General features: G+C 44.4%; 1 protein-coding gene across 3 annotated transcripts in view; it reads right to left on the bottom strand.

The window, feature by feature from the left end:
- The window catches only part of SPIRE1 (spire type actin nucleation factor 1), a 140,902-nt gene that overhangs the window by 12,031 nt on the left and 112,094 nt on the right, over positions 1 to 16,777 (bottom strand). For all 3 annotated transcript variants that reach the window (XM_074352348.1, XM_074352349.1, XM_074352350.1), the window contains 3 exons: positions 7,774 to 7,946; positions 3,763 to 3,853; positions 417 to 559 (listed from right to left, as the gene is read on the bottom strand). In XM_074352348.1, coding sequence (XP_074208449.1) covers positions 417 to 559; positions 3,763 to 3,853; positions 7,774 to 7,946 — 407 coding nt within the window. The remainder of the gene's footprint in view (positions 1 to 416; positions 560 to 3,762; positions 3,854 to 7,773; positions 7,947 to 16,777) is intronic.

The raw sequence follows: 16,777 nt of genomic DNA, 5'->3' as shown, positions 1-16,777 counted from the left end.
ATAAAATGCACTTGGAAACAATGAGCAAAGGATTTTCACGGATCAAAGTTCTCCCCCTTGTACTTCTGCTCCAACTAAAGAGTCTAGTGTCGTCAGACTTGGCTAAGTTTTTTGCTTAGTTTTTAACAATTTTTAAGTGTCTTAATGTCCTCTGAAAGGAAGAAAGCCTTCCTTTAATAAAGACCCATACTTTTAACCATTAATAAGTCTTTTGGGGAAAAAAGTACCTTGAACAAATAAATAATGGCCAGATTTCATTTGGGTTACTGTTCGGGTTGGTTTTCTTTGGCTATTAGAAATAAGTAAGGTTATTTAAGTTCACTGCAGCTTTCGGAAGCTTCTCAAGAAAGCTAACGATTCAAGACCCTCTAACTGATGGCAAGCTATCGTGCAGTGCCCGTGAGTCCGTTACTTACGAGCGAGCGGGAGCTCTGCCTGGACGGAGGCAGGAACTGCCTCACAGTGGTAGGCGTCTCCTTTTCAATGGAGTGTCGTCTCTGGGGTGGCGGCCGTCTCTCTGGCTGGGGCGTGGAGGACATGGGCAAGAACTGTGGAGGGGCTAAGGAAATGCAATTAACCAAACTGAGATCAACTCCCACAACAAAAACCTCAGATTTCACATCACCTGTGACAAACACTGCATTCAGAAATCAGGTGTTTGTCTCGCTGGAGAGGTATATTGGGGTCAGAGGCCCTTAGAGGGACAGTGTAAGGACTGCTACAGAAGAATCTTTGTAAGACAATCTTGCTGCAGAAATAGCAAGGAAAAAGGAAAAGAACTGTTTTTAATATTCATTAAAATTCATGCATAAAATACAATATAAATACGGTCTCAGGTTTGTACATACAAATCACATGCTATTTTCCACAAAATTTTGCAGTTGAAGAGTCTCAGGCTTTATTCTAAAATTTTTAAATTAAAAAGATCAGGGGGTAGCAAAAGCCTTGTATTCAACAATTTTAAGGAAAAAAAAATTTCAAGGAATAGATCTTGAGCTTTATTTTAAAACCATGTAAAAATTACAGACTCACACCCAAATTCTCAAGTGCACCCTCCGCTTACATTCTCCTTTTTAAAATAAAATAGGAAACCTCTTCCTTCTTGATGTGGATCAAGACATTTTATCCCCAGGTTTAAATTAGGCTGTATTTAAATTTCAAAAATCGAATTCCAGCTTTGATGTCTGAATAGTCTACCAGTGCCCCTCTGCCTAGTAAAGGAGAGTGTCCAGGTACGATTCACACTCTGAAACATGAGGGGGACGTCGGGAGTGAACTGTGCCGTCAGAGCGCTACTCAGCGCTTGGTCAGGGTGCCTCAGGGCCGCCGGCGGGAACAGCGAACGCACAGAGGTAACGGGTGACCCTCCTACCGGGACTGTCCTAGCTAGAGATCACTGAGGGAAAACAAAGGGCACAACTTCCGTGATCAAGAACAGGTACAGAAATCTATCATGTGACTTGACTGTCTCTATAAATTTAATGGGCTCGGTCCGGTACCAATTACAGGTAACAGCGAAGGTCGGCTCCTACGGTTTCTATGTTGTGGTTATAAACGCGTCAGCAGACGTGATTTGCAAGTGTTTTCTCCCATTCTGTGGGCTGCTTTTCTTCTCTGCTGATAGTGTTTTTTTATGCACAAAGTTCTTACTTTTCATGAACTTCAATTTGTCCAGTTTTTCTTTTGTTATCTGTGCTTCTGGTGTCACATCCAAGAAATCACTGCCAAATCCAATGTTGTGAAGCTTTTGTCCTATGTTTTCTTCTAAGTTTTATTACTGTAGATCTTACTTAGGTCCTCTGTTGACTCTGAGTTAATTTTTGTATATAGTGTAAGGTGAGGGTCTACCTTCACTCTTTCGCATGCAGATATCCAGTTTTCCCAGGGCCAATTGTTGAGAAGACTGTTCCTTCTGCACCGAACAGCCCTGGCACACCTGTGAGAAACCATCTGTTTTGTGAGGGTTTACTCTGGGCTCTGCATTCTATTCCACTGACCTGTATGTCTGTCCTCTGCCAGCACCGTGCTGCTTTGATGACTGCAGCTTGGTAGTAAGGTTTGAAATCACGAAGTGTGAGTCCCCCAGCTCTGTTCTTTTTCAAGACTGTTTTGGATATTCAGAGTCCCTTGAGATTCCGTGTGAATTTAGGATGGGTCTTCCTACTTCTGCAAACAATGCCACTGGTACTGGAACAGGGACTGCACTAAACCTGCAGAGCGCTTTGGGCAGTGCTGACATTTCAACACTGAGGCATTCAATCCGTGCACGAGATGTGCTCCCATCTGTCTGCCTCCTTTGTTTCTCTCCGCGACGTTCTGCGGTTTTCGGTGAGCAAGGACTTCACTCCCGTGCTTACTTCCTAAGCAGTTCTTTCTTTAAAACTGAACTGTAGTTGGTGTAAAATACTATGCTTTAATAAAATGGCTCTTTTAATGTCTTTGTCTACTGTGTCTATCATCAGGCCTTTTCTGGGACGGGTCCTGGTTACTTACTTTTTCCTTCTGCATGGGCCCTGCTTTCCCATTTCTTTATATGCCTCGTGCTTGTGCGCTGAACACTGGACACTGGAATCTCACGCTGCGTTAACTCTGGAAGTCCGACGCTCCCCCTCCCCCAGGGCTTGCTGTCTTCCGTTGTTTTCTGTAACTGTCGCAGGCCGTTTCTGTGCTGAACATCAGCTTGAGGGGCAACCCAGCACCTCCTCGGGTCTTTCAGGAGCCGCCCCCGGGCACTCAGAGTCCCTGTCTAACTTTGCCTGTAGATGCAGTCATCTTTTGAATGTTCTTGTGTTTTTGCTCTCCAAAAGGGGAGAAGTGAAAAGGTAAGGGGTTGGGGGAAAGGCACCACTTCAGCTAGAGGAGAGGCCGGGGCTGGTGGCAGTGCAACAACAACGCCTGCCAGCCTCTGCCTGCGCCTCTGCAACCAGGCGTGGTCATCGGCCCTCAGGGCCCAGAGGACAGGCTCCTCCTGGCCCGGCCCGGCCCGGCTCCTGCAGGCTGTTCCAAGAACAGCACACAGCACTGGCATGTGGCTGGCGGGGTGATGTAGCCACCACTGAGCTAAGAGCTGAAATCTACTGAAACGAACCACAATTTAGCATCCAAGTCTCCCCTGAAAGTTGTAAACATTCAACAGACTCAAAGAGTTGCAAAAATCGTTCCATCAGATAGACTCTGCCAGTACAGTTACTGTCTAAGTTCAAAGACCAATTTCTGGTGCTCCTACTCTGCCTTCTTCCCAGGATCCTCCCCCTTAATATGTAATTTTTAATCCTTTGTAATAATCTCATAAATGAAAAGATTACTTAACAGTATTTTAAGAAATCACTTACCTTTAGATTCTGTGTTCAGAACCTATTGTCTCAAGACTTATAAAGGTGTTTTTACTATCTACACATGTGTGGGTAAGGATATGTGGGGGGCGGGGGCTGATAACAAATCTGATTATTTAGGGCTTCTGGCTTAAATCAGATAAGGAGGTAATTAATCTAACAATTACACACAGTTGACATGTTCCCTACAACTATTACTTGCAAATCCAAAGGTGACTGATTTATTGTAAGTTGAGAATTTGGGACACAGTCACCAGTCTAGCCCCACCTTCTGAGGTCATTGTAGGAAAATAACCGAGCATTTCTGCTCCTGACTAGTGAAATCCCAGGGCTAGTTCTGTGATTAACGGGTCACCCCAAATCATCAGGAGGCACTTTGGGGTTCCCGCTTCAGGTCAGACGTGTGTTGTAAGGTGCCTGACACACTCACCCTTCCTCATGGACACAGCCTCCAGGAATGGGCCCTCCGGGAAGTGGGGAGACGCGCCGCTGCTGCTGGCCGACCGGGGCAGGGCTTCCTCCTGAGAACGGCACAGGCAGAGCATCCTCAGACACCAGTGCTCTCCTGCTACCTGCTCAGACTTACTGGCAGATGTGCATTTTAACACGAGGCACCGAACTGTCACGTCGAAGGTTCAAGCCAAGCTAGAGACAAACTAGAAGGTCTCTAAAATCAGACATATCTGGGTTTGTGTCCCGGCTTCGTCCCTTATTAGAGTGACGTGACACTGGGCAAGTTTGTCATCTTAGTTTCATGATTTCCACAGGGTTGTTACAAGGATAGATCCGATAATACATTTAAAATGCTTAACACATTACCTGGCACACAATAAACGGTGATTAAATTATTAGTGGAGTATTTCACGCATGTATGAAAGTAACAGACTGGAAAAACAACTAGGGTGCATGCAGTGTGTCTTGTTTATTGTTGTTACCAAAGACGAGACTTGCCAAGAAAAGAGTAAGTATTAGCTGAGTGAATGGATGAAAATAAACATTTCATGAAATGAGTTATGAGTCTAGAAAAATGTCTGTCTTGTACCAAAGAAAATTCAAATTCCTATTACCAGTGAGAAGAGACCTTAATTTGCTTTAGGTTACACCAAAATGAAGCACAGTATTTATTCATGAAAAACTTACTATTTACACATGATAGGGACACACACTAAACAGAGGACAACTTACTTCCACGATATCTATAGAACACTGCTAAATATTTTTAAATATAGAAGAAAAAAATTAGGTTAATATATTAATCTATGACTATGTGAGATAAACTGTTAGTGAGAATTCTCTGACATACTTAGGTAAGGCAACTTCAGGAACTAGCCATTCACTAAAAACTGGCCTCAACTATAACATACTGCTGAAAGCATTAATTTCAAACAAGCTTCACGACAAAGGATCTGGCCAAGGAACAGGAGAAGAAGGAAGGCCATGTGAACCACACAGTGCAGGCAGAGAAGGTCCCTGCACTCTTGGTTCTCACCACGAGAACCAACCACGCAGTGTACACAAAGCCTCACCCCAGACATGCTTCAGGCCACACAGTCACGAGAAAAGCCAGCGAGAGCTAGCACGATACCCTTCTGCTTACGGAAGGTCAGAAGGACACAGAGGCCAAGAGTGTCTTGTAGGAACAGGAAAAGAAGTCATACCCAGGACTTGCCGGTGATTACGAAGCAGGTGCTTCCCTGATGCAAACCATTCCCCCATCACGTTCTTCAGCCCACCCACTCACACTCATTTTCACAGCTGAACTTCACATAAGCCCGAGACCTGCCCACACCTTGCACTCCACTCCTCCTTACTGGTCTGAGCTGCTCCCACAGAGAACAGCCAAGCACCTGTCCTGGGCAGGCAGGGCGGACGCAGGTCAGTGTGCAGGGCCGCCGTGGGGACAGGGCCACTGTGGGGCAGGGATGTGGCTCAGGGCCTCTTGGGGCTTGCTCCCAGAAGCTGTCGATGGTCCCCCGTCCCTGCATGCCCACCTCAGGGAGCTGTATCCACTTTCAAGCTCAGTTCCTGGCCCAGAGGAGTCGGAGACACCCAGAAGGGAGTGAAGGGACCTTGCCTGCCACGTCTCCTCCCACTGACCAGACATTGCCTGCCTGGCTGAGGGGCTTTGATGGGGCTCTGACATCTCTGGAACATCCATTTCCACAGCCTGGCTGTAGAAATATGCTTGTTTGTATTGTCTGATCCCAGTTACTAGTCTCCGACACTCACTAAGTTAGGCCTTTTCTAGTTCTGTCCTGACCAGTGACTCTTAACCAGGTCTGGGCTGCACAGAGGTCACCGTCAGAAGTCCCGTGGCTTTGCTCCCAGGGCGGCACCGTCACTGAGGGTTGCCAGCATCACCTCAGACACAGCCTGGGCACCTCACTCACGTAACAGGAAGGAAAGCCTCCTTCTCCCAAAACGAAGCCCAGTGGAGGCTCAGCCACAGCTCATCTGCTCAGCTTTCTGACTGAGAGCTTTCATATGGCTCCAACCAAAGCTTATCTCGATGTTTAAAATGTTACCTGGAATAGGCTAGCAGAGGTTACTGAAGATAAGCAAGAAGCAGTGAAATTAAAGTTCTAGGAAGAGGGAAAAAAGATGGAAAAAAGATGGAAAAATCCGCAGGGACCCTGCTACTGGGAGGTTTTAAGGTCTCTCTCTCTGCCAGGGGCTCGTGTTCTCACCGAAAAGTAATGATGCTGAACAGGATTTCAAAGGCCCCCTCCAGTGTCAATTATTTTCACTCGGGCATTCTCCATTGCTGCTAGTTGGAATACTAGAAAGTTTATGCGATATGCAGGCTTTGAGGTTAGGCTTGGGGTTCAAATCCGACTGTGTGATTTGCTAGCTCTTTAACAGTCAAAGTTCAAAGATAAAACCTTTCTGTGCGTCTGTTTCCTTATCTTTTATATAAAAGGGGCATATAGCTGCTTCAAGGGTCTTTGCGAAGACATGAACTTGTAACACCTAGAGTTCAGCACAGAGTTAGCGCAATAAAAAGTAGGCACTACAGCTTTCTTTGAGGAACTTGGCAACATGTATCAAAATCTATAAAAATGTACATTCTCTCACCTAGCCAACACTCTTCCAGAAATATTCTGAAGAATAATTCAAAGCAAAAACGTGTCATGAGGATGTTCACAACGCTATTGTTATTTAGAGTAACGGAAAGCTGGGAACGGCCTAAATGTTCAAAAATGGGGGACTGGTTAAATACAGATGGCAGATTATGATGATGGAAGACCACACAAATACTAGGCATCATGCTGGAAAAGGACTAATCAGATTGGAAAATGCTCATGCTATTTTGTGCAGTAAGAAACACGAGCAGCGCCAGCTCACCCCCACGGCCGGAAGCAGGGTGCACGGTCTCTGGGTCACTGCTACTAGCCCAGTTTAACAGCTAGAAACTTTTAAAAGACAACAACTCAAGCTTGCAGTTAATGCTTATTACTTAACTACTACTATTTATTATCTGATGAGTGGATAATTCTATTATAAAGGGTCACGCGCTCTAACATAACAGGCCAATGGGAAGGTTATGATGGAATCACAGAGAAAGAGTCTTGCTGGGTCACTGGTGTCGGGGAAAAGCAGAGCTGGGCTGGGCAGGCTGCAGACGCAGATGCACAGAGCGGAGGAATGAGGGCTGAACAGGAAAGAACAGGGGCCAGGTAGGGCTGAAAGGTAAACCGAGGCACGAAGTAGGGTTGCAGGCCCTGGAGTGCACAGCTCTGACGCTTCTTAGGGGTATGAACTTAATCCTGTAAGTGGCAGGGAGCCTTCAAAGGTTCCAAGGAGAAGTGACAAAGACTCTGGTGGTATCTGCAAGATGGAAGTGGGGAAGCTAGGAAGATAGGTGAGATATGACAGATGAGAGTGAGCACGCACTGAAGTCGGGCAGTAACAGGGGCATTTCTTTATTATTTTCAACATTCAAAAGATGTTCAGCAGCAAACCTGTTATTACTGATACTGCTGGATTAGGGGTCATGGAAGGCCCTGTGGGAAACCAGCACAGTGTGCTCTTCAGAGGCTTGTCCGTTGCGTTACAGAAAGAACAAGCTTTAGGATGGGGGGATGTGGGGGTGGGGGTGTGTTTAGAGAGGGAAAGCTCCATAGAAATACGTTTTTTCTTTTTCCTTCACCTAAACAAAGGGAAAGGTATTTAGGATAATACAGGTTTGAAAGTTGCTGACTGACTTCAACCCCACTACAATCTAAGAATATACAGAGTTCATAATCTATTTTTTAAACTATAGTCACTACACTGGCCTGTATTAAGTAACAGTGAGTAATCCACTGTTTCATTTCCTGCCAAACAAGTCAATTTCAGCCCTAACTTTACTGACTGGAAAATGGGAGCGAGAGAAGAGATGGAGCACCAAGACCAGTAAACTAGGCCAGAGGGCGCCCGCACCCTGAGCCTGGGGCCTCACCTCGGAGTCAGAGCTGTCCAGCTCCGCCAGCGTGGGAGCTTTGAGGAGCTTCTTCCGCTGCACAGGCACCTGCGGCCGGGCACCCGACCCACCTTCTTTTGATTGTGACGTTACACCTCCATTCACCATTGATGATTCCACAGCATTCTTTGGACATTCAGGGGTAGTTACATCTGGTAAAACAAAGGTGAGAGCTTATCCTTTCTTGAGCCCAGAAAGGTAATCAGTGGACCAAATGCACTTTTCCAAGTACCTGCACTTGGAACCACACCCAAGGAGACCTGGCATTTCTATGTCGAACAAATACGACGCAGAGGACAGACACCGTCCCGCCTACGCACACAAAACACTTCTATTAGATTATGTCAGGTTCGAGCAAAACCTTAAAATGAGTAACTGTATGTTCACATTTGTAGATTAAAATTTAGAGCTGGAAGAAATCCCATCGGTAACGGACTCCCACCTCTTTATTCTCCAGAGGCCCAGAGAAGCCAGCTTCACTTCTCAGCCTCTAAAGAGCTAGTGGTCAGCAGCTCACAGCGAGGGGGTGCACAAAGCCTTATGAAGATACGGCTGTAAGATCTGAAAATGGTTTGATTGAAAAATAAAAATAGCTAATACTCTATACACATATGAACATGGACACAAAGAGTCTGGGCTACATTCCCTCTGATAAAGCTGATCTAGTTACTCACAGCTCAAGTCTGGACGGGAAGGCAGTGAAAGGAATGTGGCAGCGCCGAGTGCAGGGCATGGCGTCTAGCTCTAGAGGACAAGGTACAGAGAACACAGTGCACAACACACAGAGCACAGAGCCCACTGCAGAGAGGTCAGCGTGTCCGGCATACAGCAACGTGCAGACGGTTTGGATTCACAGTCTAGCTCTGCTGCTTGTTGTCTGACCCTGAGCCAAGCTACATGCCATTTCCTTGTCTGTAAAACGGGGCTCGCACAGTCGTGGGCCTGCTGTGAGGAGTCAGCAGGCTGACAGCCACACACCAGCACTGAGCACCGGTGCAGTCAGGGATGGCGACCACTAACTCTGACTTCTGCCACCCTGTGTGAGGAAGAGAAGGCTTGGCAGTGTGGCAGGCCTGGCGCTGGAGGCCCCTTCTGCTGCGCTGCAGCCCGTCGCCTTCCCGTGCAAGTGGAACTCATTTTCCTCAGCATTTCAGAAACTAATAATTTTAATATCTAACTACTAAAGTAGACTACTTAAAAGTGACAAAAGTAGCCACTGCATAATTTAATGCGCAGACCAGCACATGAACTGGTCTCTGTCGCTGGAGCAGGCCGAGAAAGCCCTGTCATTCACCAGGGAGAAGGGGATAAGGAGCAGCGAGTGAGAAGTTGGGCGAGGGCTCCTTCCGGGGGGAGGCCCTGCACCCGAGTCGCTGTCAAATGCAAGCGGGTTCTGTCTGTCACTGTTCCCCCAATATGATGCACAGGACTTCCAGGAAACATTCAGAATGAAATTGTGTTCTAGTCCAGTCTTCTTTGACATTATTTAAAAGAATTATGTAAATTATTATAAATGATACATATGTAACTCTTAATATTTACAAATTCTGCTCATTTTTAGAAATCAAGAAGGCCAGAACCAGAACTGGCCTTGTGAACTAGGAGAAAAGGTCTGAGGAAGCAGGAAAGGAGGAAACGAAAAAGGGAAGAAGACTTGTCTTTCAATCATTTATCATTTTACATAATATTTTTAGTAGAAAACTTGACAGCACAGGAGTTAATTTTGTTATTACCTTTCCAGGTATTAAGGAGGTGGACAAGTATACAACTGGGGGAGAGGGTGTGCTGAAGGGGACAGAAGGGCAAAAGTAGCAAGTTTTTACACAAATTATAAAGGCTAAAATCTTTAAATAATCCTTCATAAGGAGGCGTGCAGAGCAGTAGGCTGCCACACCTAAGAGAGTAAATTTTCCAAAAAGCAGAGGAGGCAACGGTTGGGCTAACTGGTTCATTCCTACTGAAGAAAAAGCTAATGTTTAAACACGGTCTGGAAGTATACCTTGAAAAGCCTCAGTCTGCAGTGTATCTCATTTTCTGCACTTCCTACTGAAGACTGAAGCTCACGTCTTGGTAGCAGTGAGTCTTCCACAAGGAAGCACAGAGTGGAGGAACCAGAACCAGAGCCGCCCTCGTGAAGACACGCGCCTCCCACCCGAGCGGCACAAGCTCCCACCCAGCAGGTCAGAGCGGCCCTGAGGGCGAGGCCGCCAGTGGCGTGTGCAGGACACTTCGGTGGCTGCATATTCACAGTGATGTTTCAGGAAACGTGTAATTACGGTATCAGACACATGATTTTATGGATGTCTTTGCTTAAGAAATGCTTAAAAGACACTTACGGCAGATTTAAAAAATTTAAATGGTACCCTTGGCACTCAAGGCTGGTAGAAATCACGAGGGCGTCATCTCCACTGATGTTCAGGGGACACTGTGAGGGGACAGCGGCCGCCGCGAGATGGCCTCATGCTCGGGGCGGGGGTCTGAGAAATCACCCACCGGCTCTCTAAATGCCCCCCACTGTGTGGAGGGGGCCTGCGCACCTGAGCTCACTGGCTGCCTCTGCTGGAATAAGCACCCAGCCCTAAGTCCAAGCTCCGGGACTAGACGGGGCTGGTGGAAAGCTGTTACGTCACAGTCAGGTTTCAGAACGATCTCCACGTGTGAAGCTAACTGCCACGTGTGATCTGACCTCATACTATGTATTTGTAAAAGGCCAGCTGAACATATTTTTAAGTAGTTTGATTACTCATACTTTTCTGTTCAAATGAATAATACATCATTATTACTTCAATGTATTCAGTGAGGAAACCACACCATAGAATTTCTGGTGATGGAATTACGAGTAAGCAAAATATTTAAGAAGCTACATATAGCTTTAGAGGTCATGCACCTCATGTTTAGAATCTCAACTGCAGAACCATGATATTAAATACTTTATGTAATAACTCCTGTCATTACACAGTCTAGTAATTGTGTGTCAGACAGACGCAGCTGCTGCTATATTTAGTTGGAGGAAATATGACTGGATGCAGATTATATATTTGGTATCTGCATTGGAAAAATAAATTATACTCACCTTAATTATTGTTGAATAGTATTAAAAATTAATATTGCCTAAACATATCTGAAGCAGAACACACACATCTCACTTTATACTTAAGTTCAGAGGCATTTTCTATACTACATGTTTAAATATTTACTTCTCAGTTTGCTAATTTCTCAGCTTGGAGAAGAAATGCATTCCAATCTCTGCATTTAGGTTAGAAGAATGGATCAATCTTTCCCTTTATAATCTGGGACATTTAAATTGATTGGTCAAAATGCAACAATGAAAACATGAAAGTAGCACAAGAAATCGAGAATGAAGCATGTAGAAATCACAAAGTGGACTCAGGTACAAAATCAACTATGGCAAATGATAAGCAGGGAAAGCAAAACTTTTTGGCTTCTCTTTTACGTCAAGGAGGCTAAGCACCAAGAGCCTTCTTCCCGACACAAAAAGCGCTAAGGCACAAGGTACAGCTGCACGCAGCGTGTGTGGGGGCCACGCCGTCTAAGCCACCCCTGCGCCCGAGCCTCGTCGGCCAGCAGTCAGTGTGCAGGCAGCCAGCCGCCCCCCGCGGTCCGCCTGAGAGGAACGCCTCTCACAGGGACTCAGGAGAGAGAGCATCTGGAGCACGTGCTGCCAGCTCTGTAGGTCAGCGGTGACACGTGTGCTCTAAACATTTCTGAGCTTATTTTCCAGATCAACTTTTTTTTCTTTCCACAAAATCACTCTGCAAATGGTTGACAACATAAAAATCATCAAATGGATAAAGAGAATAGAAAAGGCCCTTCAGTGGTCAGTCAAAAGTAGTAAGTGAAGACTCAAATATTTATCTGAGTTTCTTGAAAGTGCAAATATTAGTCATGCCTGACTACAAACATAAACTGAAATTTTTAAAAAAAGGAGTTGGGAACTAGTGTAGTAGTTGGAAGATACTCAGTAAATATTCACAGACAGGACATGAGACTAGAATTCTCTGGCTCTTTAAATATGAATTTGTATAAAGGCATGCCAACAGTTCCATGGCATGTAAAAGAATGTTCTGGAAGGAAGTATTGGTGCCAACACTGTATCTCATTTTACATTCAAAATAGCAGCTTCCAAAAATAAAAATTCCACCTTGCAATATATTTTATTGGGATTAAGTTGACTCTGAAAATTCACACATATACAGTTTAAAAACTCAGGTTAAAAAGGAGGCTGACATTACAGACCAAACTTAGTCATTCAGAGCTACTTGTTTCACTGTTAATCCCCGCTATTTAACAAAAGGGGTCTAAACTCGTCCTACAAACCCCGGACACATAACTGTATTTTACAGCCAAAGCCATCACAACGCTCGCATGCTGTGAGACTCCTTCCAGCTCACAGAACCACCCGGGACAGGCTCTGGGACCATGGAGACTGGGGGACAAAAGACAGCTCCTGCCCTCCAGCTGAGGAGCAGCGGCACTCTGAAGCAGCTGACAGCTTTGCGTTCAGCTACTTAAACGCTGAGCGCTTGAGAGAGCAGTGTCAAAACTGTTTCTTGAAATCGCTGGGTATGCGCCAAAGGCAGAGCTGCTGGGCTCGCCGGCACGGCCTCACGAGCGCGCGGGTGAGCGAGGCGCCCACAGGAGGGCACACGTCCCGTGACCACAGCGCCCGGGAGGCAACCGAGTGACTGGGGTTTGCGTTTTCCTCAGGAAGATTATTTTCAAAGCAGCAGAATGTTTTATTTGACTGACCACAGCCTAGAGCCTTTCAATTTTCTTTTTTGACATGTTTGAACAAGCAGACGCATGAAATGTGTTTCACAAAACCACAAAACCCACGTCAGGTGTGACAGTGCTTTTTTTTTTTTTACCTGACAAGTCAAAACTGTAAGACATGCTAAGTGGCCGCATTGCTGAAAAAAGAAAACAAACAATAAAAAGAAAATAATTCAGCTGTTAGGAATACACAGGGAGGACGAGGAAGGGAGAAGATTCAAGACCTGCAGCGGCGCATCTCAGAGTTTAAGGCGGAGGCAGTGAGTAAATCTGAAATGCAATAAAACCATGAGGCTGAGTTTCAGTTACATCACCAGGACTTGAAATGGAGAAACAATACAAGAAAAAAATAACTTTTTAAAGAACATGTCAAAAGTGAAACAAAGATAGAAACATTTTAGAATCATAGTACAGGAGTTTTTACTTAAAAATTAGATCAAAAGTAGCCATGTTTTAAAACATGATTTCGGAACATACAAAATCTCTAAAGTTTAAGAATAAATGTGTTCTTAAATAATTCACTTCAGGATGGAAACTCGGCTCTCTGCATGCAGGTGAGACACTTTGTAAACGTCTCCTTCAGGTACAACATCACAACGTGTCAGTACCATCTACTGCAGGCAGTGCCACCTGCAGCTGAGGAGCAGCCTCCAGACCCAGAGCGTCCGAGTCTGAACCTCAGCTCTGCCGCTTACAGGCAGTGTGGTTCTGGGCGAGTTACCTAACCTCTCTATGCCTCAGTAACTTCATCTGTAAAATGGAAACAATGGTACTTATTTCATGGGATTGTTATGAAGATTAAATGTTTCCATACAAAAAAAAAAAAAGGTGTTCAGAACAGTGCTTAGCATATAGTAAAAGTTAATCAATATAATCTCTTAAAAATAAGCATTTATTTCCTGTTGAAATCACTTGTTTTCAAAATTTTATTACATATACTAAAAACACTGAATTGTACACCTTTAATGAATGAATTTTATGGTAGGTAAATTATATCTTAATAAAGCTGTTTTTAAAAAAGGCTATTACAAAGATTTGATGAATTTGGGTATTCATAAGAGAGAGAAATGATGTATTTTTCACTGCAGCCCCAAATTCTCACCAGTACCACTTATTCTACAACCCGGGCTCAGGGAAGACAGGTGCCTTTACAGTCAGAAGAGGGGAACCTCGGGGCCACGGACAGGCAGAGCGCCCCCCCCCCCAAGTCCACGTTTCCAAGGCAGACTGCCAGCAGAGCTCTAACACACAGGCTTAACAGACATATCTCGTCCAACTTACTCATTCAGTCTAGCCATTAATTCATCTTATCTTTTGATGCATCACGCACATTATACATCATTTACCCTTTTTCAAAAAATTTAAGTATAGTGGAAAAAAAGGAACTCTAAAATAATGGGGAAGTAGGTGAATAACAGACAACTGAGTTAGTGTCAGGAATCATGTCTTTATCAATAAAATTCTGGGTCATGTTTAACGCTGTGGGGAGGTGCTGACGCCACACACAATGTTGCAAGAACACTGCACAAAGTCCTGTCTCCATCACACACAAGCACCAACAGCAGACACCTCTGCTGCTGAAATTGTGGGTAACATTTCTTCTTTAAACACTGTCGCATCTCCCCAGTGTCTCCTGGGGCTTCTACTTGCACTGACATGGAGGTGAAAGGTTATAAAGCTGTTCAGGGAAACTTCTCCTCAAGATAATTCTACCAACTTTATCCAACTCCGCAAGGCAGAGAACTGCATAGTAAGAACTGATGCAGACCTGCAGAAAATACGTGAGCCAAATCCCTCCCTTTCCACTTCAGGTTCAAGATCAGTTTTAAAGGTAAGACTGTCATAGAAAAATCACTTTCTGTAACAACTCAATTCTGGTTGTTGTGAAACACCAATTCACAAGGTTAAAATATAGTAAGATAAACTCAACATAAAATTGGTATTTAATTACTCTAAAGTAGGTTTACTGTTAGTCAGCATCTAATTTGTTTAAAATGAAACAGAAGAATATGTCTATGACAAAGGTTTGTGAGGACCCTTCATGCAATGTGTCCCCTTGGCAGTGCCAGGGACTGCCGGTCTCTCTGCAAACTCCTTCCACAGCCACCCAAACGCCTTCCGACCCACTGTGGCTGCACCGGTGGGGACCCACCGTGCAATGAACATACACCATGCCCATCCCTCTACCCCAACTGCTGACATAGTTGTCTAACTGAAAATAAAGGTTAAAAAAAAAACTTATAAAAATGAAGGAACTTAAGTAACAAGTTTATAATTGTACAGCGCGAGGAACTATATGCAGTATCTCGTAATAGCCTACAATGAAAAGGAATATGAAAAGGGAAATCTGCGTGTGTATGCATGGCTGAACTATTACACCTTGCACCAGAGACTGACATAACAGTATATAACCTGCCTGTACTTCAGTAACAAAAATGAAGGAACTGTGTGTCAAAAATCACCCGAAACCACACAAGCACGCCTGACCCACCCCCTCTTCCGCTGAAGTTTATAAGCCCTGCTCTCTACACCTGCAAATTGTGAAGCTTACCTTTTTTTACCTTTTTTTTGAAGTGTAGTTGATTTGCGGTGCTTTTTTGTTTCTGACGTACAGTGTGGTGACTCAGTCATAGAAAAAACTGAACTTCATATTCTTCTCCTTCATGGTTTATTGTAGGATACTGAATATACTTTCCTGTGTTATATAGTAGGAACTTGTTTATCTATTTTTATAAACAGTAGTTTCTATCTGCTAATCTCAAACTCCTAATTTGTCCCTCCCCCATTTTCCCCTTTGGTAATCAAACATTTGTTTTCTATGTCTGTGAGTCTATTTTACTTTTGTAAATAAGTTCATTTGCATCCCTTTTTTAGATTCCACATACAAGTGATATCATAGCTTATTTGTCTTTCTCTTTGTGATTGACTTCACTTAGCATAATAATCTCTAGGTCCATCCATGTTGCTGCAAATGGCATTATTTCATTTTTTATGGCTAAATAATATTCCATTGTGTATGTATACACACACACACACACACACCACAAATTCTTTATCCATTCATCTGTTGATGGATAATTAGGTTGCTTCCATGTCTTGGCTGCTGTAAACAGTGCTGCTATGAACACTGGGGTGCATGTGTCTTTTCAAATCGTAAGTTTTCTCTGGATATATGCCTAGGAGCGGGATTGCTGGGCCATATGGTGGTTCTAGTTTTAGTTTTTTAAGAAACCTCCATACTGTCCTCCACAGTGACTGCACCAATTTAAATTCCCACCAACAGTGTAGGTGGGTTCCCTTTTCTCCACACCTTCTCCAGCATTTATTATTTGTAGACTTTTTAATGATGGCCATTCTGATCAGAGTGATGTGATACATCACTGTAGTTTCAATTTGCATTTCTCTTCTAATTAGCAATACTGAGCATCTTTTCATGTGCCTACTGGCCATCTGTATGTCTTCTTTGGAGAAATGTCTATTTATATTGAAGCTTACTTTTCTCATGGTAATATATTTGTTCTGCCCTATAGTTTTGTTGAAGTCTTTTTTATTACCTCCATTATTCCTTCTCTAATACAGTAATTTTTTAAAAATATAGTCTTCAGCTGCCATCCTACGATACCACTTCCTTATTTTTCCACAGTGTAAGTTCTTACTCTTTTGAGGCTGTGGACCCTCTTTTAGGAATCTGAGGAGAGCAATGGAACCTCCCTCCAGAAAAATGCACATGCACACCCTCTGTGAAATATGCACACATTTTTTATACTTCAGGGGACTCACAGACCCTGCTCAGGCTCACTCAGGGACTCCTAGGATAAGAACTCTCGGTTCACATGGTTAAATGTTCCAGCTCATTATTATATCAGTGCTCACTCCCATGAATTTGTCACTCAGCATGCTTTAAACATCATTTTAAAGAGAAAACACTTACTGCCACAAGAATGAGGCAGGGATAAACCCACACAGCCCCTGCACACTCTGCAGCTGTGTGACCAGAAGACACACTCAATTATTTAACACCTACGGGAGCGCTTTTCCTTACAGCCCTGCAGTGGAGACCGGGCACAACAGGGTCTTGCTGGCCCGGGTCACGGTGCACTGAGCCGAGAGCCAAACAGGAGCGCATCAGTGTGGGATGACTGGGAGTCACGGGAGGCGGACAGCGAGGTCAGAGCGGATGTGACTCAGG

The sequence above is a fragment of the Camelus bactrianus genome, chromosome 24 (assembly GCF_048773025.1).
Source record: "Camelus bactrianus isolate YW-2024 breed Bactrian camel chromosome 24, ASM4877302v1, whole genome shotgun sequence".
Lineage (NCBI taxonomy): Eukaryota > Metazoa > Chordata > Mammalia > Artiodactyla > Camelidae > Camelus > Camelus bactrianus.
The sequence above is the reverse complement of the archived record's forward strand: the minus strand, read 5'-3'. Positions and strand labels throughout refer to the sequence as shown.